The sequence below is a fragment of the Scyliorhinus torazame genome, chromosome 14, assembly GCF_047496885.1.
Source record: "Scyliorhinus torazame isolate Kashiwa2021f chromosome 14, sScyTor2.1, whole genome shotgun sequence".
Classification (NCBI taxonomy): domain Eukaryota; kingdom Metazoa; phylum Chordata; class Chondrichthyes; order Carcharhiniformes; family Scyliorhinidae; genus Scyliorhinus; species Scyliorhinus torazame.
In genome coordinates, this window is record NC_092720.1 from 150,322,797 (window position 1) to 150,346,737 (window position 23,941).

General features: G+C 54.6%; 1 protein-coding gene across 4 annotated transcripts in view; it reads right to left on the reverse strand.

Annotated features, from left to right (window-relative positions):
* LOC140390088 (solute carrier organic anion transporter family member 2A1-like) overlaps positions 1-23,941 on the reverse strand; it is a 626,095-nt gene that overhangs the window by 17,445 nt on the left and 584,709 nt on the right. For all 4 annotated transcript variants that reach the window (XM_072474991.1, XM_072474992.1, XM_072474989.1 and 1 more), the window contains 2 exons: positions 10,015-10,079; positions 971-1,094 (listed from right to left, as the gene is read on the reverse strand). In XM_072474991.1, the coding sequence (XP_072331092.1) occupies positions 971-1,094; positions 10,015-10,079 (189 nt within the window). The remainder of the gene's footprint in view (positions 1-970; positions 1,095-10,014; positions 10,080-23,941) is intronic.

Genomic DNA, 23,941 nt, shown 5'->3' on the forward strand with positions numbered 1-23,941 from the left:
GGATAAAGAGGGATATGGCACAAGAAAGTGCTGAGGGTTTTGGCAAAGGTTGGTATCATGACCGGTGCAGGCTTAGAGGGCCGAAGGGTCTGTTCCTGAGCTGTGTTGTTCTTTGTTCTTTGAGATGTGCGAGACAGGTTTTTTACACTGAGGGTGGTGAGTTGTTGGAACGCACTGTCAGGGGGAGTTGTGGAAGTAGATATATTAACGGCGTTCAAAATGCATTTTGACAAATACATGGATAGGATGGGTACAGAGGGATACGGCACAAGGAAGTGCTAAGGGTGGTATCGTGACCGGCACAGGCCTTGGAGGGCTGTATTGTTCATTGTTCTTAAATGAGGAAACAAGCAATGCGCACATAGTCTCACCAATGCCCTGGATTACTGAAACATAACGGGCAGAAATCTCTGCCCCTGGACACCCGGATGTGTTCCCCAGTGGAATGCAGAATTGGGTGTCGAAGGAATATCAGAATGCAACCTATAACCCCCTGCTGATGGCTTGAATGATGTCCACCAGATTTGCGCCGGCAGGGGGATGTAAATAAATGGAAATGGGTCTCAATGACACATTTGCATCTATTTAGTGGGCCCGGCACCCTATGCTCCGGCTCCCCTCATTCTCTGGTCCACGTAGCGTGGACCTGAAGTGGTGGACCTCGTGGTGTGCCAAGGTAGCAAACGTTGTCCCTTGGCACACTGCAAGGTCCACCACATCAACACCAAGCTGGTGGAGAACATCTGAGCCCATCCAAGGGCCTGCTCCCCGCATCTCCCCATCAATGCATGGCCCCTCTCAGGGATCCCGTAATACAGCTCCGGCAGGAGAACATAATCTCCCAAAACAAGAATCCAGCCCAGCATCTTTACTTTTGATTGGATTTGAATTTTAAATGTAAAACTTTTTAAACAAAACATTGACACAATTAGCTACCATTCCAATTTAAAAAGGCAAAACTTGAACGTACATTTTTCGCAGTAGGTTGTTATCATAGTAATTACACTTCCCTCTCTTCCCTGTGCATGTCTTATGCCAGCTGATACAAGTTGAATCGATGACAGCACCAAACAAAGCAGGAGCTGGTAACCAAGCTGCAGTAAAGAGGAGAAAATCAGTTAAGGAAAATGATCCAGCTCACACCCATACCATCACCCTTTTATATACTCATCTTCAAGCCTCATTTCATTGTGAATCAACAGTTTCAGTAGAGCATTAATAAAAAGTAGCCAATGATGTCAAACCCAGTTCATAATTTTCTTCAAAATATGATCCAAGGTTGTGATTGTAGCGCACAAAGACTCACGAGAGACGAATAGAGATGAAGTCGATGAGGCTTTATTAAGCGTGACTTGTTCCCCGCAGTTCAGTAACAGACTGGCCTGCGGGGGAGAACTCCTGGTTCTTATACTCCGCCTTCAGGGCGGAGCTAGAGGTCAACAGCCGACCAGGACCCGGGATCTGTCAGCCAATGACATCACGGCTTCACAGTCCCACATGACCCCTAATGCATACTACCACATTCACCCCTTGTTAAAAATGAACCCGGCGGGGTGGTGCTTCGCATGGTGGTAGAGGTTTACAAGGCTGGTCCTGGGAGGAAAAACTTTTGCATGTCATCACAGTATGTACAGGGTTTTTTTGTTTTTGTTTTGAACTATTTACAGTATTCGTAAGAGGGAAAAAGGGGAAAAAAATTCTCGTTAAAGTCCATAACATTCTAGTGTTACACCGATGCCACAAGTCGGTCGGGCGGTCTGGTCGTCCTTGTCGATCGCCTCAGCCCTGGTGGTGGTGGTGCTTGTTCCAGTGTTGTCGTCTCCGGGAGCCTTACGGTTTCTGCTTCAGCTTCACTTCTGGTCGGACCTGGGAGGAGGACCGATCCTCCCGGGAAGGGGGCTGTCGCGGGGTGCGCCGGTGGCAGGGAGGGGGTGATTGGTGTCGGGGGGGTGTGCGTGTTGCCGGCGGGCGCCAGATCTCGCAGGGAGACCGTGTTCTGTCGGCCGTCGGGGTACTCCACGTAGGCATACTGCGGGTTCGCGTGGAGGAGGTGAACCCTCTCGACCAACGGGTCCGACTTGTGCGCCCGCACATGTGTCCGGAGCAAGATGGGTCCTGGGGCCGCCAGCCAGGTCGGCAGCGACGTTCCAGAGGAGGACTTCCTGGGGAAGACAAGGAGGCGCTCATGAGGCGTTTGGTTAGTAGTGGTACACAGTAGCGACCGGATGGAGTGGAGGGCGTCCGGGAGGACCTCCTGCCACCGTGAAACTGGGAGATCCCTGGACCGTAGGGCCAGTAGGACGGTCTTCCAGACCGTGCTGTTCTCCCTCTCTACTTGCCCGTTCCCCCGGGGGTTGTAGCTGGTCGTCCTGCTCGAGGCTGAGCAGGAACTGGCGCAGCTCGTCACTCATGAAGGAGGACCCCCTGTCGCTATGGACGTATGCGGGGCAACCGAGCAGTGTGAATATGGTGTTAAGGGCTTTAATGACAGCGGCCACTGTCATGTCAGGGCAGGGGATGGCGAAGGGGAAACGGGAGTACTCGTCCACCACGTTCAGGAAGTACGTGTTGCGGTCGGTGCAGGGGAGGGGCCCTTTGAAATCCAGACTGAGGCGTTCAAAGGGACGGGAGGCCTTGATCAGGTGCGCACTATCCGGCCTGAAAAAATGCGGCTTGCACTCTGCGCAGATGTGGCAGTTCCTTGTGACTGTACGGACCTCCTCCACGGAGTAGGGGAGGTTGCGGGACTTTATAAAATGGTAGAACCGAGTGACCCCCGGGTGGCAGAGGTCCTCGTGGAGGGTTTGGAGACGGTTAATTTGTGCGTTGGCACATGTGCCGCGGGATAGAGCATCGGACGGCTCGTTCAGCTTTCCGGGACGGTACAAGATCTCATAGTTGAAGGTGGAGAGGTCGATCCTCCACCTTAAGATCTTGTCATTTTTAATTTTGCCCCGCTGTGCATTATCGAACATGAAAGCTACTGACCGTTGGTCAGTGAGGAGAGTGAATCTCCTGCCGGCCAGGTAATGCCTCCAATGTCGCACAGCTTCCACTATGGCTTGGGCTTCCTTTTCCACTGAGGAGTGGCGGATTTCTGAGGCGTGGAGGGTTCGGGAGAAAAAGGCCACGGGTCTGCCCGCTTGGTTAAGGGTGGCCGCTAGAGCTACATCGGAGGCGCCGCTCTCGACCTGGAAGGGGAGGGACTCGTCGATGGCGCGCATCGTGGCCTTTGCGATATCCGCTTTGATGCGGCTGAAGGCCTGGCAAGCCTCTGTCGACAGAGGGAAGGTCGTGGTCTGTATTAGGGGGCGGGCCTTGTCTGCGTACTGGGGGACCCACTGGGCGTAATATGAAAAGAACCCCAGGCAGCGTTTTAGGGCTTTTGAGCAGTGAGGGAGGGGAAATTCCATGAGGGGGCGCATACGTTCGGGGTCGGGGCCTATTATCCCATTGCGCTCTACATATCCCAAGATGGCTAGCCGGTTTGTGCTAAAAACGCACTTGTCCTCGTTGTATGTGAGGTTCAAAACTTTAGCGGTCTGGAGAAATTTTTGGAGGTTGGCGTCGTGGTCCTGCTGATCGTGGCCGCAGATGGTTACATTGTCGAGATACGGGAACGTGGCCTGCAACTCGTGTTGATCAACCATTCGGTCCATCTCTCGTTGGAAGACCGCCAAATGGGACCCTTAGGAAGGGGTATAATCGCCCGTCTGCCTCGAAGGCTGTGTACTTGTGGTCACTTGGAGCTGATGGTAGGCGGACTTGAGGTCCACGGTGGAGAAGACCTTATATTGGGCAATCCGATTGACCATGTCGGATATGCGGGGGAGAGGGCACGCATCTAGCTGTGTGTACCTGTTGATGGTCTGGCTATAGTCTATGACCATCCTTTGCTTCTCCCCTGTCTTTACTACTACCACCTGTGCTCTCCAGGGTCTATTGCTGACCTGGATTATGCCTTCCTTCAGTAGCCGCTGGACTTCGGACCGAATGAATGTCCGGTCCTGGGCGCTGTACCGTCTGCTCCTAGTGGCAACGGGTTTGCAATCCGGGGTGAGGTTTGCAAACAAGGATGGGGGCTCAACCTTGAGGGTTGCGAGGCCGCAGTTAGTTAGCAGGATATTTGTGCCCCTCAGGTTCAGATGTAGACCATCCTGTCTGTAGAGGTCCCACCTTCCCCAGAAAGAGCCCCAGTTATCCAGAAATCTGATTCGCTTATCATTTTCACACACAGAGTCACTATTATTCTCACACACTCTCTCATCTCTCTCACACACACAAACTCCCTCATCTGTCTCACACACACAAACACTCTCACCTCTCTCACACTCACTCTCATCTCAAACACACTCACTCTCACCTCACACACACTCATCTCACACACATACTCATTCTCATCTCACACAAACACTCTCATCTCGCACACACACACACATTCATCTCACACACACATTCTCATCTCACAGATTGGTAAGTAAAATCTTTGTTCCTTTCACTTATTAATTATTTGATATTATATTTGTAATCAGTTAAGGTAAAGTGTAAAAATGGCAGGAGATCCCAGGCCCGTGTATTGCTCCTCGTGCTCAATGTGGGAGTTGAGGGATGCGGCCGATGCCCCTGACTCCTTCATGTGCGGGAAGTGTGTCCAGCTGCAGCTCCTGTTAGACCACATGACAGCTCTGGAGCTGCGGATGGACTCACTTTGGAGCATCAGCGATGCTGAGGAGGTCGTGGATAGCACGTTCAGTGAGTTGGTCACACCGCAGATTAGGATTGGTGAGGGAGACAGGGAATGGGTGACCAAAAGGCAGAGAAAGAGCAGGAAGGCAGTGCAGGTGTCCCCTGCGGTAATCTCCCTCCAAAACAGGTATACCGTTTTGGATACTGTAGGGGAGATGACTCACCAGGAGAAGGCAGTAGTAGCCAGGCTCATGGCACCGTGGCTGGCTCTGCTGCACAGAAGGGCGGGAAAAAGACTGGCAGGGCTATAGTCATAGGGGATTCAGTCGTAAAGGGAGTAGACAGGCGTTTCTGTGGTCGAAAGCGAGACTCCCGAATGGTATGTTGCCTCCCGGGTGCAGGGGTCAGGGATGTCTCAGATCGGTTGCAGGACATACTGAAGGGGGAGGGTGAAAAGCCAGTTGTCGTGGTCCATATAGGCACCAACGATATAGGTAAAAAACGGGATGAGGTCTTACAATCAGAATTTAGGGAGTTAGGAGATAAGTTAAAAAGTAGGACCTCAAAGGTAGTAATCTCAGGATTGCTACCAGTGCCATGAGACAGTCAGAGTAGAAATTCAAGAATAGTCAGAATGAATACGTGGCTTGAGAGATGGTGCAGGAGGGAGGGGTTCAGATTTGTGGGACATTGGAACCGGTTCTGGGGGCGCTGGGACCATTACAAATCGGATGGTCTGCACCTGGGCAGGACTGGAACCAATGTCCTAGGGGGTGCTTTTGCTAACACTGTTGGGGAGGTTTTAAACTAATGGGAACCAGATTAGGAAGTTAGAGGTCAGTAAAGAGGCAGCAACTAAAGCCAGTAAGGTACTAGATAATAAACTCAATGTGACTAAGGGAAAGAGAAGACAGGGAAGAGATGATGAGCGCAAAGGGAGGTGCATTTGTTTTAATGCGAGAAGTGTAGCAGGTAAAGCAGATGAACTCTCATCTCACACACACTCATCATTCTCACACACACACTCTCTCATCATTCTCACACACACACACTCATCATATTCTCACACACACACTCTCACTCTCTTAATTCTCACACACTCTCATCTCTCTCAGACCCACACTCACTCTCATCTGACACCCACGCTTTCTCATCCCTCACATACACTCACTCTCATCTCTCTTATACACACACTCACTCTCACGTCACCCTCTGACACACTCACTCTCATCTCTCTTATACACACACTCACTCGCACCTCACCCTCTGACACACTCACTCTCATCTCACACACACACTCACTTTCACCTGACACTCACTCTCACTCACACACATTTGCTTCTCCCACACACACTCATTCTCATCTCTCACACACACTAATTTGTGACTCACACACACTCACTCTCATCTCACACAAGCTCACTCATCTCACACACACACTTACTCTCATCTCACACACACACTCACTCTCATCTCACACACACTCATCTCTGACACACACACTCTCACTATAATCTCTGACAGACCTGCTCATTCTCATCTCTGACACATTCATCTCACACACTCACTCATCTCAAACACGCTCACTCTCATCTCTTGCACTCTCGCTCACTCTCATCGCTCGCAAACATACCCACTCTCATCTCTCACGCACATACCCACTCTCATCACTTGCACACACTCACTCTCATCTCCCTCACACACACTTACTCACATCACTCTGACACGTACTCACTCTCATCTCTCTCACACGCATTCACTCTCAACTCTCTCACACGTACTCACTCTCATCTCTCTCACACGCACTCACTCTCATCTCTCACACACACTCACTCATTTCTCAACTCTCAAGCGCACACTCATCTCTCACACACACATTCACTCTCATCTCCCACATTACTCACTCTCATCTGACACCCACTCATCTCTGACACACACTCACACTACAATCTCTGACACACTTGCTCACTCATCTCTGACACACTCATCTCACACACTCACTCATCTCAAACACGCTCACTATCATCTCTTGCAGTCTCACTCACTCTCATCTCTCGCACACATACTCACTCTCATCTCTCACACACACACATACATACATCATTCTCTCACACACACTCACTCATCATTCTCACACACACACTCATCTCTCTCACACACCCACTCTCATCTCTCTCAGCCACCCACTCACTCTCATCTGACAAACACACTTTCTCATCCCTCACACACACTCACTCTCATCTCTCTTATACACACACTCACTCTCACCTCTCCCTCTGACGCTCTCACTCTCATCTCACACACACGCTCACTTTCATCTGACATTCTCATCTGTCAGAAACTCACTTACCCATCTCTCACACACACTCACTCTCATCTGTCAAAAACATTTACTTCATCTCTCACACGCACTCACTCATCTCTCACACATACACACACTCTCATCTCTCACACACACACACTCGCATCTCTCACACACTCATTCTCATCTCTCACACACGCTCACCCATCATTCTCACACACACACACTCATCATTCTCACACACATACTCACTCATCTCTCTCACACACACACTCTCACTCTGATCATTCTCACACACACACTCATCTCTCTCACAAAGACCTCACTCTTATCTATACACACACTCACTCTCACCTTTCCCTCTGACGCACTCACTCTCATCCCACACAAACACTCACTTTCACCTGACACTCGCTCTCATCTCAGACACACACTCAGTCTCACCCACACTCATTTGCTTCTCCCACACACATTCATTCTCAACTCTCACACTCACTCATCCCTCACATACACTCGTCCACTTCTCCCACACACACCCATTCTCGTCACTCACTCGTCTCTCACACACTCACTCACATCTCACACACACTCACTCGCATCTCTCACACACTCTCTCTCATCTCACACACACTCACTCTCATCTCACACACACTCACTCTCATCTCACACACACTCACTCTCATCTCACACACACTCACTCTCATCTCACACACACTCACTCATCATTCTCACACACACTCATTCATCATTCTCACACACACACTCATCTCTCACCCATACACTCTCATCTCTCTCACAAAGACACTCACTCTCATCTCTCTCAGACCCACACTCACTCTCACCTGACAAACACACTTTCTCATCCCTCACACACACTCTCTCTCATTCCTCTTATGCACACACTCACTCTCACCTCTCCCTCTGACGCACTCAGTCTCATCTCACACACACGCTCACTTTCATCTGACATTCTCATCTGTCAGAAACTCACTCACCCATCTCTCACACATACTCACTCTCATCTCTGACACATACACTCACTCTCCTCTCTGACACACACACACTCACTCTCATCTCACACGCACTCACTCTCATCTCACACGCACTCACTCTCATCTCACACGTACTCACTCTCATCTCACACGCACTCACTCTCATCTCACACTCACTCACTCAGCTCTCTCACACATACTCACTCTCATCTCTGACACATACACTCACTCTCCTCTCTGACACACACACACTCACTCTCATCTCTGACACACATACTCTCATCTCTGACACACACACTCACCCTCATCTCACGCACATTCACTCTCATCACAAGCTGAATCTGGCACAGTTGGTGAAGGGGGAATTTAGCAGGTGGGATATCCCTCGCTAGCGGGATGGGTGCTGTCAGTGAAGTCGACAGTCCTGCTGAGGTTCTTGTTTGTGTTCCAGAACCTCCCAATTATCATTCCGAATGCTTTTATTTGAGGGTGAATGTGCTGATTTCAGGGTTTGTTTGGGTAGGTAAAGCCCTGCGGGGAAGAAGGTGCTGCTGGACTGGGGTCAAGAGAGTGGCGGGTTAGCTCTTCAAAACTTAATGAATTACTATTGGGCACCGATTATAGCCATGGTCAGGGAGTGGGGGAAAGGTCGGTATGAGAGTGGATGGAGCCTCCTGGAAAGACTCGTGTTTGGGGACACTGTTGACTTTACCGTTCTTGCCGGCCAGGTACTCCACAAGCCCGGAAGTGGTGGCGGTCCTGCTTGTGTGGGGACAGTGGCGGCAGCACCTGAGGCTGGAGGGGGCCTTGGTTTGGCAACAATCTGTGGGAACCATCGTTTTGGGGGGGGGGGGGGCTGGATGGGGGGTTTTGGGGATGGCAGCGGGCAGGGATTGAGCGATTTGGGTATCTATTCATTAGGGGCAGCTTCTCGAGCTTGGAGGGATTGGTGGAGGAATTTGAGTTGCCCGCTGGGAATGGGTTCCAGTATTTACAGGTGAGGGATTTTGTCCAGAAGCCGGTACCATCCTTTCCTCACCTGCCGCCCCAGGTGCTGCAGGACGAGGTGGTGTCAGAAACGGGGTAGGGGAGGGTAAAGTGTCAGAAATCTTCAAGGAGTTGATGGATTCGGAGGGAGGCTCTAATATTATTATTAGGGGTAGTGAAGCATAAGTGGGAGGAAGAGTTGGGGAGGGAGCTGGGGTGTGGGAGGAGGCTTGAGGAGGTTGAATGCATCCTTGTCGTGCGCTAGACCTTATTCACTTCCAGGTGGTCCACAGGGCACACAATACGGTGGCCAGAATGAGCAGCATTTTTTGAAGGAGTGGAGGATAGGTGTGGGCGATGTGTGGGTGGGCTGGCGAATCATGTCCACATGTTTTGGGCCTGTCTGAAGCTGAGGAAATTCTGGCAGGGGTTTGCCGACGTTATGTTGGAGGTTTTGAAGGTGAAGGTGGTCCCGATTCCAGAAGTGGCGATCTTTGGAGTGTCAGAAGACCCAGGATTCCAGGGAGCGGGAGGCGCCAATATTTTTCCTTTTGCTTCCCTGGTAGCCCGGAGACGGAACTTATTGGAATGGAGGGACCCGGAGGCTCTAAAACCAGGGGTGTGGATGAGTGACTTGGTAGAGTTCCTCAGGCTGGAGAAGATAAGGTTCGCCCTGAGAGGGTCTGTGGAGGGGTTTGCCTGGAGATGGCAGCCATTCATCGACTTCTTTGAGAACAGTTAACATGCAAGCAGTGGGGGGTGGGGAGGGTAAAATGGGGTGGTAGGGAAGTAGGAAGCGGGGTGTTCCGTAATTAGTTGGTTTGGTTATTTGCAACCCTGTTGGCTTGTTTTGTTTGTGATTATGTTTGATGTGTAAATATATAAATGCCTCAATAAAATATTTTTCAATGAAAAGAAAGTGAAGCCAAGGTTAGAAATGTTGCCAGGTTACGAATAACCATCATTTCGAATAGAACCTGAAGGGAAAAGTATTTTGTTCTACCCTCAAATTGTGACACATTACTTTGAGTACTGAATTGTACTCACCAAACATCCTCATTATCAGAAACTGGATCCCTATTGCAAATGATTTTTCTTCTTTTCTCACTACTCTGGAAAATAGAAGAAAAACAAGAATTAAATAATTCAAACTTGTTGATATAGTCACATCATGTGATGGGCCTTTACCTGATGTCTGCAGCTCTCTTCATTGCAGTTGCATTCACAGATGTATTTTTCCTCGGTCTCATAGTCACTGAATTTAAGAATCTTCACAGTGTAGCGGGAGGCCATTTAGCCCATCGAGTTGGCACTGACACTCTAAAAGACCTTTCTACTTGGTCCCACTCCCGTGCCTTAACCCTGTAACCTTGCAGATTATTTTTCAGATAACAATCCAATTCCCTTTTGAATAGCTCGAGCAAACCTGTCGCTGTCACCCTCAAAGAAGTTTGTTGCAGTCTCTAACCATCCTCTAGATAAAACAATGCTCCTCGCATCACTTTTACCTCTTTTCACATTATTTTGAATTTGTGGCCTCTTGTTCCAGATGCCCTCTTAATTGGAAACAGCTTCTCACTATTTACCCTCTCCATACCCCTCAATGAAGCTACTGCTCAGCTTTCTTTTGACCAAGGAAAACAGATCCAATCTCTCCAAGCTATCCTCATAGCTATAATCCTTTATCCCTGGAATCATTCTCGTGAATTTTCTCTGTATTTCTCTGCCAATGCCTTCTCATCCTTCCTCATGTTTGGCACTCAGTAGTGGTCACAGTTTCCAGGTGAGGCCTAACTAGCATAAAGGAAAATAGAAGTAAAATAGGGCAGATGCTGGAACCTGAATTACAAACAGAATGGGGGCGATTCTCCGATATGGAGGTCAAGTGTTCGCGCCGTCGTGAACGCCGTCACATTTCACAACGGCGCGAGCAGGGTCCGGGCACGACCTATTCTGGCCCCTACAGGGGGCCAGCACAGCGCTGGAATGGTTCACGCCGCTCCAGCGTCCTTATGCGGCGCCAAATGGGACCGCGCCAACCTGCGCATGCGCAGTTGGGGCAGCCCAATCCTGCGCATGCGTGGGGAACGTCTATGCACGTCGGCCCCGCACCAACATGGCGGCGGTGTTCTGGGGCTGCGCGTGGTAAGGTAGGCCCGGGGGGGGGGGAAAGAGAGGCCGGCCCGCCGATCGGTGAGCCCCGATCGTGGGCCAGACCCCATCAGAGAAGGAGCCCCCCTCCCTCCCCCACAGGCCACCCCCCGAGCATTCCCGCAGAGTTCCCGTCAGCAGTGACCAGGGGTGGACGGCGCCGTCGGGAACATGTCGTGTCGTAGCGGCCGCTCAGCTCATCCGGGCCAGAGAATCGCCGCTCACCGGTTCTCCGAGCAGCCCGTTGCGAATCGCGCGCCGACTGGTTTCCGGGGGGGTGGGAGAATCGCGTGCGGGCGTCGGGGCTGCGTGGCGTGATTCACGCGGCGCCCCGGTGATTCTCCCACCCGGCGTGGGGGGAGGGGGGAGAATAGCACCCAAAATGTTGGAAAAACTCAGCAGGTCTGGAAGCGTCTTTGGAAATAGAAACAGAATTAATATTTTGAGTCCATATGACTCTTCAGAGCTAAAGAGAGGAAGAAATGTGTTGGATTTTATACTGTTTAAGAGGGGGTGGGGAAAAATAACAGGTCAGGAATAGGTGGGAGCGAGGAGAGATTTGGCAAGGATTTTATGGGCACGAGATAAAGGAGATACATTAATGGTAGTACTAAAGACTAAAGAAGGTGCTGATAATGGTATAAAGGTAAGATGGCAGTATGTGTTAATAGCAGAAAAAGGGTCAGAGTTCTGAGAAAGCAAAATTTAAAATCAAGTGACAGGTGGCCCTATGGGGGAGGTGGGTGGCTTTGGGACAAAAATATGGATAACAAAAAGGGCACAAGATCTCCATCTTGAAAATTTATGGTCTGAAGTTGTTGAACTCAATGTTAAGTCCAGAGAGCAGTAACATTCTTAATCGGAAGATGAGGTGCTGCTCCTCGAGTTTGCATTGGGCTTCGCTGGAACATTGCTGCAGGCCAAGGAGAGAAATGCGGGCATGAGAACAAGATGGCCAGTTGAAATTGCATGCGATAGGTCCAACTTTAACTTTGGTATCAAACCTGGTGACAAAAGTGGTGCTGTTGCTGTCTGCTGTACTGATCTCCACCTCGTAGAAGTGGAGTGACAACTCCCAGACACTTCTTCTTATCTCCCTCTGGACCAACATTCCACAACTAAACATTAAATCATTGTTTCCAGGTCTGTCACTGACCTCATTGCCTCTAGAGATCTTCTCTCCACAGCTTTTAACTTTGTAGATGTTCAATCTCGCACACCCCGCTTCTACATACTTCACAAATTCCATAAACAGAACTGTCCTGGTAGACCAGTGTCAGCCTATTCCTGCCCATGGAACTAATTTCTTACTACCTTGTCTCCATTTTCTCTCCCCTTGTTCCAGTCTCTTCCCACATATATGTGCGATTCCTCTGATGCCCACATCACATTTCCAGTTCCCTGGCCCTAACCGCCGCCTCCTCACATTGGATGTCCAATCTCTGTACACCTCCATCCCCCACCAGTATGGTCTGAGGGCTCTCCGCACTGGGAAGAGGCCTGAACAATCCCATTCATCACCATCTTCCCCCACCATAAGACCATAAGACGTAGGAGCAGAATTAGGCCACTCGGCCCATCGAGTCTGCTCCTGCCCCACCTGGCGGAACTTGTTCTGTCACTAAATAATTTATCCTTTAACTTGTCCCGCTTCCTGAAAATAAAAGCTGTGGCTATATGTAGCCACTTGGTCCTTAGTTATGCCTGTCTTTTCATGGGACACTCCCTTGTTCCAGCCCTACTCAAGCACTCTCTCACAACTCTTTTTCAGTTACAGACTGTATTGGTACTTGCTTTATGCTTTTGTTTGGACCCGGAAAAATGTATCAATTTTACTTGTAATTTCCACCCCTCTCTCACCTTCACATGGTCCATCTCCGACACTTTCCTTATGTTTCTTTGACTGGCCACCAATATGTGTTACAAGTCTACCACCTCCCAGAGCTACAGCTCCTCACACACCACTTCCTGTCAGACTCCATCCCATTCTCCAGTTTCACCACCTCCATTACAACTGTTCTGATGATGCCACCTTCCAAATGGTGCCACATGTCTGCCTTTTCCCTGAACTGAGTGTTTACCCCCACTATGATTGACAGGGCTCTGAACCATGTCCAACCTCTTCTCTCCTCCCTAGAAACATGATAGGGCCCCCTTGTCCTCAATTCCCGCCCCACGAGCCTTCACATCCTCTGCCACGTACGACAACTCTAGCATGATGCCACCACCAGACACTTTATCCCTTCACCCCCTCTGTCAGAATTCCACAGAAATTGGTCCCTCCAAGATACACTGGTCCACTCTTCCATCACCCCCAAGACCTGACCCTTAAATGAAATTAAAATTGCTTATTGTCACAAGTAGGCTTCAAATGTTACTGTGAAAAGCCACTAGTCGCCACATTCCGACACCTATTCGGGGAGGCTGGTACGGGAACACAGCACCTTCCCAGACAATCGCAGAAGATGCAACACCTGACTCCTTTACCTCCTCCCCCTCACCATTTCCCAAACACTCGGTCCTGGTTAAGCAGGCACCTCCTTCAGTTTGGTTTATTGCATTTGCTGCTCCCAATGTGATCTGCCATGAACTGGAGAGACTAAATGCAGACTGGATGATCTCTCTGCCAAACACCTTCACTCAGCCTGTAAGCGTGACCACAACCTTCCTATCATTTGCCCTTTCAACTCACCACCTTGGGCTCATGCTCACATGTCTGTCCTTTGCCTGCTGCAATGATCCAGTGAAGATCAACATATACTGGATGAACAGCACCTCATCTTCCAATTAGATACAACATTACAGCCTTCTGTAACAGAAAAACAGACTGCAAGTGACATAAAAGTGGACTGCAAAAGCTTCCATAAGTATGTAAAAGAATAACATTAATGAAACAGGAGAATGTATTATCGAGAACAAGGAAATGGCAGAGCTATGAAACAACCACTTAAATCTGCCATCACGGAGGACACAAATAACTTCCCAGAAATGTGAAGGAAGCAGAGGGCCTAGTGAAAAGGAGGAATTGAAGGAAATTAGTATTATTAAAATATAGTGCTGGAGAAGTTAATGCAACTGAAACCAAGAAATCCCCAGAGCCTGAAGGTAAAGGGGCAGGAAGTGGCCAATGAATTAATAGGGTGCCACAGGGATCACACAATTCACAATATACATTAATGATTTGGATGAGGGAACAAAATGTATCATCTCAAAGTTTGCAGATGATACCAAGTTGGGTGGGAGGGTGAACTGAGACGATGATGCAGAGATCCTAGAGCATGATCTGGACAGGTTGGGCGAGTGGGCAAATCAATGGCAGATGTAGCATAATTTTGATAAGTGTGAAGTTATTCACTTTGGAAGCAAAAGCAAGAAGGCAGATTACTACCTGAATTGTTGTAAATTGGGAGAGGGGAGCATGCAGTGAAATTTGGGCCTTCATTGCGAGAGGATTCGAGTAGAGGAGCAAGAATGTGTTGTTGAAATTATACAGGGCCTTGGTTAGGCCACACCTGGAATATTGTGTGCAGTTTTGGTCTCCTTTTCTGAGTAAGGATGTTCTTGTTCTCAAGGGAGTGCAGCGAAGGTTTACCATACTGATTCCTGGGATGGCGGGATATGAGGAGAGATTGACTAGGTTAGGATTGTTTGTGCTGGACTTCAGAAGAATGAAGGGGGGTTTCATTGAGACTTATAAAATTCGAACAGGACTAGACAAGGTAGATGCAGGGAGGATGTTCCTGATGATGGTTGTGTCCAGGACCTGGCTCACAGTCTGAGGATTCAGGGTAAACCATTTCGGACAGAGATGAGGAGACATTTCTTCACCCAAAGAGTGGTGAGCCTGTCGAATTCATTACCACATGAAATCGTTGGTGCTAAAACATTGAATATATTCAAGATGTAGCATTTGGAGTGAATGGGATCAAAGTTTATGGAAAGAAAGCAGGATTGGGCTATTCAGTTGGATGATCAGGCATGATCGTGATAAATTATTTTTAAAATTTAGAGTACCCAATTATTTTTTTTTCTCCAATTTTAAGGGCAATTTAACGTGGCCAATCCACCTAGCCTGCACATCTTTGAAGTTCGGGCAGCACGGGTAGCACAAGTGGATAGCACTGTGGCTTCACAGCGCCAGGGTCGCAGGTTCAATTTCCCGCTGGGTCGCTGTCTGTGCGGAGTCTGCACATTCTCCCCGTGTCTGCGTGGGTTTCCTCTGGGTGCTCCGGTTTCCAGTCCAAAGACGTGCAGGTTAGGTGGATTGGCCATGATAAATTGCCCTCAGTGACAAAAAAAAAGGTTAGGAGGGGTTATTGGGTTACGGGGATAGGGTGGAAGTGAGGGCTTAAGTGGGTCGGTGCCGACTCGATGGGCCAAATGGGCTCCTGCTGCACAGTATGTTCTATGTTCTAATGTGCAAACTCCACACGGACAGTGACCCAGGGCCAGGATTCGAACCCGGGTCCTCAGGGCTGCAGTCCCAGTGCTAACCACTGCGCCACATGCCGCCCCATGATCGTGAAAAATGGCGGAGCAGGCTCAAAGGGCCAAAATGCCTCCACCTGCTCCTATCTTCTATGTATCTATCTAGTAGTAGGGAAAATGTTGGAGTCTATTATAAAGGATGTGATAATAGGACACTTAGAAAATATCAATGGCTTTATGAAAGGGAAATCATGTTTGACAAATCCACTTGAGTTTTTGAGGATGTATGAGATTTGATAAGGGTGAACCAGTCGGCTCCTTCCAGGCATCGAATGGGAACCTGTCCGAAATCTCTCAGATCTCGGTGCACAGGTGCATCTGCATTGTCACGGGTGCCCTATATATGCCTGGTCGGCACAATATATAAAATTCAATGTAGACCGAACATACCAAGATGCCCGGGCAGCAGAGTAGCCACAATTGCCAAGATGCCCCGGGTCCACAGGGTGATGACGGCGGGATGCATGTTGCCATACGAGCACCTTCAGATGAGATAGAAATAAGTTCTGCAGCTGGTGTGCGTCCATGACCTGTGCACCATGCATATCGTCAACCAAGACCCAGGCATCTGCACCCAATACCCGGGCAGTGTGCACCGCACATTCATCCTGGCACACGCCATGGTTCCTGACTTCTTTGACGCACCGCCACCCAGCTGTGGTTGTGGCTCACGATGCCTATCTGGAGGCCGCAGACCAACGCAGAGACCCGCTACAATGACGCCTAACAGATTACAGGTTTATTGATTTACTAATTGCTTCACTGATCTTTTTGGGACCTTGGATGCAATATAATTTTTAAATTTAGTACATGGACAGAAAATGGAATATCCACAAAGTCAAAGTCATGGGGCGTCATTCTCCGACCCCCCAGAGGGTCGGAGAATGGCCGTTGGCCGCCGTGAATCCCGCCCCCGCCGGTTGCCGAAGTCTCCGAAGGGAGAAAAGTCGGCGAGGCGTTAATGTCGCCGCTGCCGTCGGAGAATGTCACGGGTGTGCGCAAGGCAGCCGATTTTCGGCCTGCCGATATTCTCCCTTCCGGATGGGCCGAAGTCCCGTCGACGTGATGACCGTTCACGTTGACGTAAATTAAACCTCCTTTTCATCGGCGTGACCCTGTGCTCTAGGTTTACGTTGACCAGCGTGGAGGTGAGTGACGGCCTGGGGGGTTGGCTCTGGGCAGGCGATGGCGTGGCCGCAGTCTGAATGCGTGAGGAGAGGTGTGTCTCGGGTTGTGTGTGTGTGTGTGCGGTGGGGGGGGGGGGTGGTCAGAGTAGGCTGGGCTCCGGGGGAGTGCCGGGAGGGGGTCCGTGCCGGGGAGGGGGATGGGGGGGGTCCGTGCCGGGGAGGGGGATGGGGGGGGGTCCGTGCCAGGGAAGGGGATGGGGGGGTCCGTGCCGGGGAGGGGGATGGGGGGGGTCCGTGCCGGGGAGGGGGATGGGGGGTCCGTGCCGGGGTGGAGGTTGGGGGGGGGTCCGTGCCGGGGTGCAGGTTGGGAGGGGGTCCGTGCCGGGGAGGGGGATGGGGGGTCCTTGCCGGGGTGGAGGTTGGGGGGGGGTCCGTGCCGGGGTGGAGGTTGGGGGGGGGGGTCCGTGCCGGGGTGGATTATGGGGGGGGTTCGTGCCGGGGTGGAGGTTGGGGGGTGGTCCGTGCCGGGGTGGAGGTTGGGGGGGGGTCCGTGCCGGGGTGGAGGTAGGGGGGGGTCCGTGCCGGGGTGGAGGTTGGGGGGGTCCGTGCCGGGGTGGAGGTTGGGGGGGGGTCCATGCCGGGGAGGGGGATGGGGGGGTCCGTGCCGGGGAGGGGGATGGGGGGGTCCGTGCCGGGGAGGGGGATGGGGGGGTCCGTGCCGGGGAGGGGGATGGGGGCGGGGTCCGTGCCGGGGAGGTGGATGGGGGCGGGGTCCGTGCCGGGGAGGGGGATGGGGGGGTCCGTGCCGGGGAGGGGGATGGGGTGGTTCCGTGCCGGGGAGGGGGATGGGGGGTCCGTGCCGGGGTGGAGGTTGGGGGGGGGGTCCGTGCCGGGGAGGGGGATGCGAGGGCAAGTGTCCTCAGGTCCACCTCGCCAGGTGCCAGCCTCCAACAGTTGGACCCATGCGGTCCATGCCACCTGGCTGGGGGGAGGAGGGAATATGGGCAATGATGACATGTCGTCGTTCCCCTCCCCCCCCACCCCCCCAACAGGCCGTCATGTTTTCCGATCATCCAGCGATGTTGGCCGCCGTGGTGGCAGCCGCTCATGTCTATGTTGCCCTGGATGAGGAGGAGGAGGAGGAGGAGGAGGAGGAGGAGCGTGCCAGAGAGGCGGCGCAGGCTGCCGCAGAGGGACAGGCGGCAGCCGCCCAGGCTGGAGGGACACCTGACCGACAGGACGAGGAGGGGGAGGAGGATGTCGCGGCCCTATGGCAACGGAGGCACCTGAGGGCGCCCCGTGTGTACCGGCCCCGGCAGTCATACCAGGGCCTCACGGACCGGGAATGCAGGAGGAGACTCCGGATGAGGCGCGAAACCGTGGCACACATCTGCCACCTGCTGGCACACCTGTCACCGCGTGGCACTGGCGGGGGACACCCTCTCCCCGTGTCCGTCAAGGTTACGGTGGCCCTGAACATTTATGCAACGGGGTCATTCCAGGCACCGAGTGGGGACCTGTCCGGCATATCGCAGACATCGGTGCATCGGTGCATCGGGGCAGTGACAGATGCCCTATATGCCATGGCGCACCACTACATCCGCTTCCCCGTGGACCGGGCCAGCCAAGATGCCCGGGCCGTGGGCTTCTCTGCCGTGGCCGGGTTCCCCATGGTCCAGGGCGCGATCGATGGGATGCAAGTCGCCGTGCGGCCACCTGTAGATAACAGGGCCGTGTTCACCAATAGGAAGGGGACCTATTCGATGAACATACAGGTGGTCTGCGACCACCGCATGATGATCCTGCACGTCTGCGCCCGTTACCCAGGCAGTGTACACGACTCATACGTGTTGTCGCGGTCATCCATCCCCGGCATGTACGAGGGACGCCATCCCCGGCTGAGGGGCTGGTTGCTGGGCGACAGGGGCTACCCATTGCGATCGTGGCTGATGACGCCTATACGGAGGCCACGCAATCAGGCGGAGAACTGCTACAATGATGCCCATGTAGCGACAAGGGGAGTGATAGAGAGGTGCTTTGGCGTGCTGAAGATGCGTTTCTGGTGCCTGACCCTCTCTGGGGGCACCCTCCAGTATCGGTCAGATAGGGTCGGCCGCATCATTGTGGTGTGCTGTGTCCTGCACAACATAGCCCAGCAGAGGGGCGATGTGCCGCAGGCAGAGGAGGGCGGAGTGGAGGAGCAGCAGGAAGAGGCGCAGTCCTCCCCAGATGAGGGGGATGGGGGTAATGGTCAGGGCAGACGGGGTAGACACAGGCGGGTGGCTGTCCACCGTTACCGGCTGGCCTATCGGGCACGGGACAGACTGATAGCCGCCCGCTTCACTGACTAGATGGGCGTGGGAATCGGGTAGTATGGCCACAGACCGCACACCATGGCAACAGCCGACCACCCACCCCCCCCCACCCATCCACCCACCCAGCACCCTCACCCCCCTCCCCAACCCCACCCACCCCATCCGCATGCACACCACACACCCCCATTGCCGATCCACCTGCGGCACAACGGGCCGGGCTCACGCAGTTGCGCGTGGACGCGTGTCTATTGCAGGCCATGGAGGATGATGACAACCCGCCCTGCGGTGAGCTCCTGGCTCTACATCGTTGGACTATGTCTGACCCATGGCCACAGTACCACCATCCACCCGGACCATCCCTGCATGCGGCTGTGACACTGCAGCGCACGGCCCCGTCCTCTGCCCAGGGGATGTTGATGGCGGCCCAGGGAGAAGGGGGCAGACTCACCTGGGGCTGAGGTAAGACCACCCCTCACACACACACTTGCGCTCAACGTACATGACACCCCCGCACGCTTTGGACAGAGCACTAGGCAGCTTCTGTAGGTGTAACATTGACTTTAATAACCAAAGGAGTTCATGCACGTGCCCTAGCCCCTAAAACTCATCTGTGCCCTGCACCCGTGCCAACTTACTCAGTGTCTAATTGTTTGGCCTTACGGGCCCTCTACGTGGTTCCCCAGACGGTACAGCAGAACTGGAGGTGGACTCCTGTGATTCCTGCCCTCTGACACTGGATCCCTTTGGCGGCCGTTTCCTGGGGCGTCCTGGCCTAGATGGGCCAGGCTGCGGCCCGGGCGACTGGGATGGTGAGCTGCCAGACTGTCCTGCCCGTTGCCCACCCGATGCACCTGGGACAGAAGGGGGGGGGGGGGGGAGTCCGAGGTGTCACGGTGTACCGGGACCTCCCCTACAGGGGGAGCCGGGACGGACCACACCACCTCCTCCTCCCTCGGGGTGCCCGATGGCCCCCAGGCCTCTACATGGGTGGGGGATGCGAACAGACTGGCCATCCGACGCCCCCCCCGACATCTGGCGCTGCCAGTCCTGGAGGCCCGTGCTGGTATCGACAGGGGTCTGCAGGTTTGCAGCCATGGAGCCCAGGGGGTTGGCAAACCCTGTCTGTGACAGTGCGACGCCGGCTCGCCAATGGCCACTGGCGCCGATGCCCTCAGCGATGGCCTGCAGAGACTGGGCCATGGCCTGCAGAGACTGGGCCATGGCCTGCTGAGACTGGGCCATGGCCTGCTGAGACTGGGCCATGGCCTGCAGAGACTGGGCTATGGCCTGCAGAGACTGGGCTATGGCCTGCAGAGACTGGGCTGTGGCGTTGAGCGCCTCTGCCATCTGGCGCTGGCACTGGCACTGGCTCATGGCCTCCTGTGAGAGGGCAGCCATTTCTTGGGCCACAGACGCCGCCTGCACGGAAAGCCCCAGGCCTCGCAAACCGTTCCCCATGCCTGACACCGTCGCACCCATTGCTTCCACCGCGGACGCCACCCGGCGGTGTCAGCTTGGGTGGCACGCATGACCGGCACCACTCCCAGCTCCTGGACGCGGGTGGACTCCTCCACCTGCGACTGCAGCCGCCGCAAGCCGCCCGTCACCCTCTTCGCTCGTCTCCGGGTCGGTGGTTGCATCGGATCTATGTGTGGGTGTGGTAACTCCAGGAACCCAGGATCCATCTGGGCGGCAGATGTTCGCTTGGGCTGGGCTGGGCTGCCCTCCGACCGCCCGGTCCCTCTGCTGCTCCTACCTCCACCTGCTGTACCGGGACGGCTGTGTTGTGCGCACCAGTGAGTGTACCAGACGCCTCATCACTAAAGTGCCCAACCGAGGTGAGTGTTTCTGCGATGGTGGAGGGTGTTGGTGACAGCAGTGGCATTGTGTCGTGCTCTTCGTCCCACTCTGAGTCCATGGCACTTTGGGGTGGGGGTTCGTTTCCACCCATCCACTCTGAGTCACTGTCCGGTATTTCGTCTTCCTGGGCAGTGCTGTCCCGGGTAGGGGTGTCCTGGGCACTGCTGTCCCGGGTAGTGGTGTCCCGGGTAGTGGTGTCCTGGTTAGTGGTCTCCCGGGTAGTGGTGTCCTGGGTAGTGGTGTCCCGGGTAGTGGTGTCCCGGGTAGTGGTGTCCCGGGTAGTGGTGTCCTGGGTAGTGGTGACCTGGCTCGGATGTGACGGGGGCCTGTGGCTGCCCCCCTCGTCGCTGGGTGGTCGCTCCCGCACGTGACGGGGGTGTCGTCTCCCTGTTGCTCCAGGTCTCTCCGTCTCCCGTGGTGTGCGAGGGGCATCCTGCGGGCGTCGCATGCTGGAGGGTCCGGCTCTCTCCGTCTCCCGTGGTGTGCGAGGGGCATCCTGCGGGCGTCGCATGCTGGAGGGTCCGGCTCTCTCCGTCTCCCGTGGTGTGCGAGGGGCATCCTGCGGGCGTCGCATGCTGGAGGGTCCGGGTCTCTCCGTCTCCCGTGGCCTCCAAGGGGCATCCTGCGGGCGGTCTGCATCTGCGGGGATGGGTGCCTGGGCGTTTGGTCCTGCGATACACAATGAAGCATGCATGGTTAGACATCAGGCAGTGATCAGGTGATATGGGGGAGGGGGATATAGGGGAGGGGGGATATGGGGACGGGCTGTCGGTGGCTCACTTGCTACTATGCCCCCGACCTCTGCATCAGCAACCTCCCGGTCGTCAGGTCCGCCAGCCAGTTCCAGGGCCCTTTCCTCGTGTTCGGTCAGTGGCCTCTCACCAGCGGGGCCTCCTCCAGTCCTCACATGCTCCCTATTGTTGTGTGCGCGCTTATCCTGTGGGGGGGGGGGGTGGCAGGGATAAAAGGCAACACTGTTAGGCAGGTATATGAATGCACGCCATCGGTTGCGCGTGCATTGCAGAGGTTAAAGTTAGGGCTGGATTCACTTGGGGATATGGGGGAGGGGGGATATGGGGGAGGGGCGGATATGGGGGAGGGGGGATGTGGGGGGGGATGTGGGGGAGGGGGATATGGGGGAGGGGGGATATGGGGGAGGGGGGATATGGGGGAGGGGGGATATGGGGGAGGGGGGATATAGGAGAGGGGGGATATGGGGGAGGGGGGATATGGGGAGGGGGGATATGGGGGAGGGGGGATATGGGGAGGGGGATTTTGGGGGATATGGGGGAGGGGGGATATGGGGGAGGGGGATATGGGGGAGGGGGGGTTATGGGGAGGGGGATTTGGGGGAGGGGGGATATGGGGAGGGGGGATATGGGGGAGGGTGGATATGGGGGAGGGGGATATGGGAGAGGGGGGATATGGGGGAGGGGGGATATGGGGGAGGGGGACATGGGGCGGGGGATAAGGGGAGGCGGGTTATGGGGGAGGGGGCATATGGGGGAGGGGGGATATGGGGGATATGGGGGGGATTATGGGGGATATGGGGGAGGGGGGATATGGGGGAGGGGGGATATGGGGGAGGTGCGGATATGGGGGAGGTGCGGATATGGGGGAGGGGGGATATGGAGGGGGTATATAGGGGAGGGGGGATATGGGGAGGGGGGATATGGGGGAGGGGGGGATATGGGGAGGGGGGATATGAGGGAGGGGGGATATGGGGGAGGGGGGGGATATGGGGGAGGGGGGATATGGGGAGGGGGGATATGGGGGAGGGGGGATATGGGGGAGGGGGGATATGGGGCAGGGGGGATATGGGGCAGGGGGGATATGGGGGAGGGGGGATATAGGAGAGGGGGGATATGGGGGAGGGGGGATATGGGGGAGGGGGGATATAGGAGAGGGGGGATATGGGGGAGGGGGGATATGGGGAGGGGGGATATGGGGGAGGGGGGATATGGGGAGGGGGATTTTGGGGAATATGGGGGAGGGGGGATATGGGGGAGGGGGATATGGGGGAGGGGGGGTTATGGGGAGGGGGATTTGGGGGAGGGGGGATATGGGGAGGGGGATATGGGGGAGGGTGGATATGGGGGAGGGGGATATGGGAGAGGGGGGATATGGGGGAGGGGGGATATGGGGGAGGGGGATATGGGGCGGGGGATAAGGGGAGGCGGGTTATGGGGGAGGGGGCATATGGGGGAGGGGGGATATGGGGGATATGGGGGGGATTATGGGGGATATGGAGGAGGGGGGATATGGGGGAGGGGGGATATGGGGGAAGTGCGGATATGGGGGAGGTGCGGATATGGGGGAGGGGGGATATAGGAGAGGGGGGATATGGGGGAGGGGGGATATGGGGGAGGGGGGATATAGGAGAGGGGGGATATGGGGGAGGGGGGATATGGGGAGGGGGGATATGGGGGAGGGGGGATATGGGGAGGGGGATTTTGGGGGATATGGGGGAGGGGGGATATGGGGGAGGGGGATATGGGGGAGGGGGGGTTATGGGGAGGGGGATTTGGGGGAGGGGGGATATGGGGAGGGGGATATGGGGGAGGGTGGATATGGGGGAGGGGGATATGGGAGAGGGGGGATATGGGGGAGGGGGGATATGGGGGAGGGGGATATGGGGCGGGGGATAAGGGGAGGCGGGTTATGGGGGAGGGGGCATATGGGGAGGGGGGATATGGGGGATATGGGGGGGATTATGGGGGATATGGAGGAGGGGGGATATGGGGGAGGGGGGATATGGGGGAAGTGCGGATATGGGGGAGGTGCGGATATGGGGGAGGGGGGATATGGAGGGGGGATATAGGGGAGGGGGGATATGGGGGAGGGGGGATATGGGGGAGGGGGGATATGGGGAGGGGGGATATGGGGGAGGGGGGATATGGGGGAGGGGGGATATGGGGGAGGGGGGATATGGGGGAGGGGGGGATATGGGGGAGGGGGGGATATGGGGGAGGGGGGATATGGGGGAGGGGGGATATGGGGGAGGCGGGATATGGGGCAGGGGGGATATGGGGG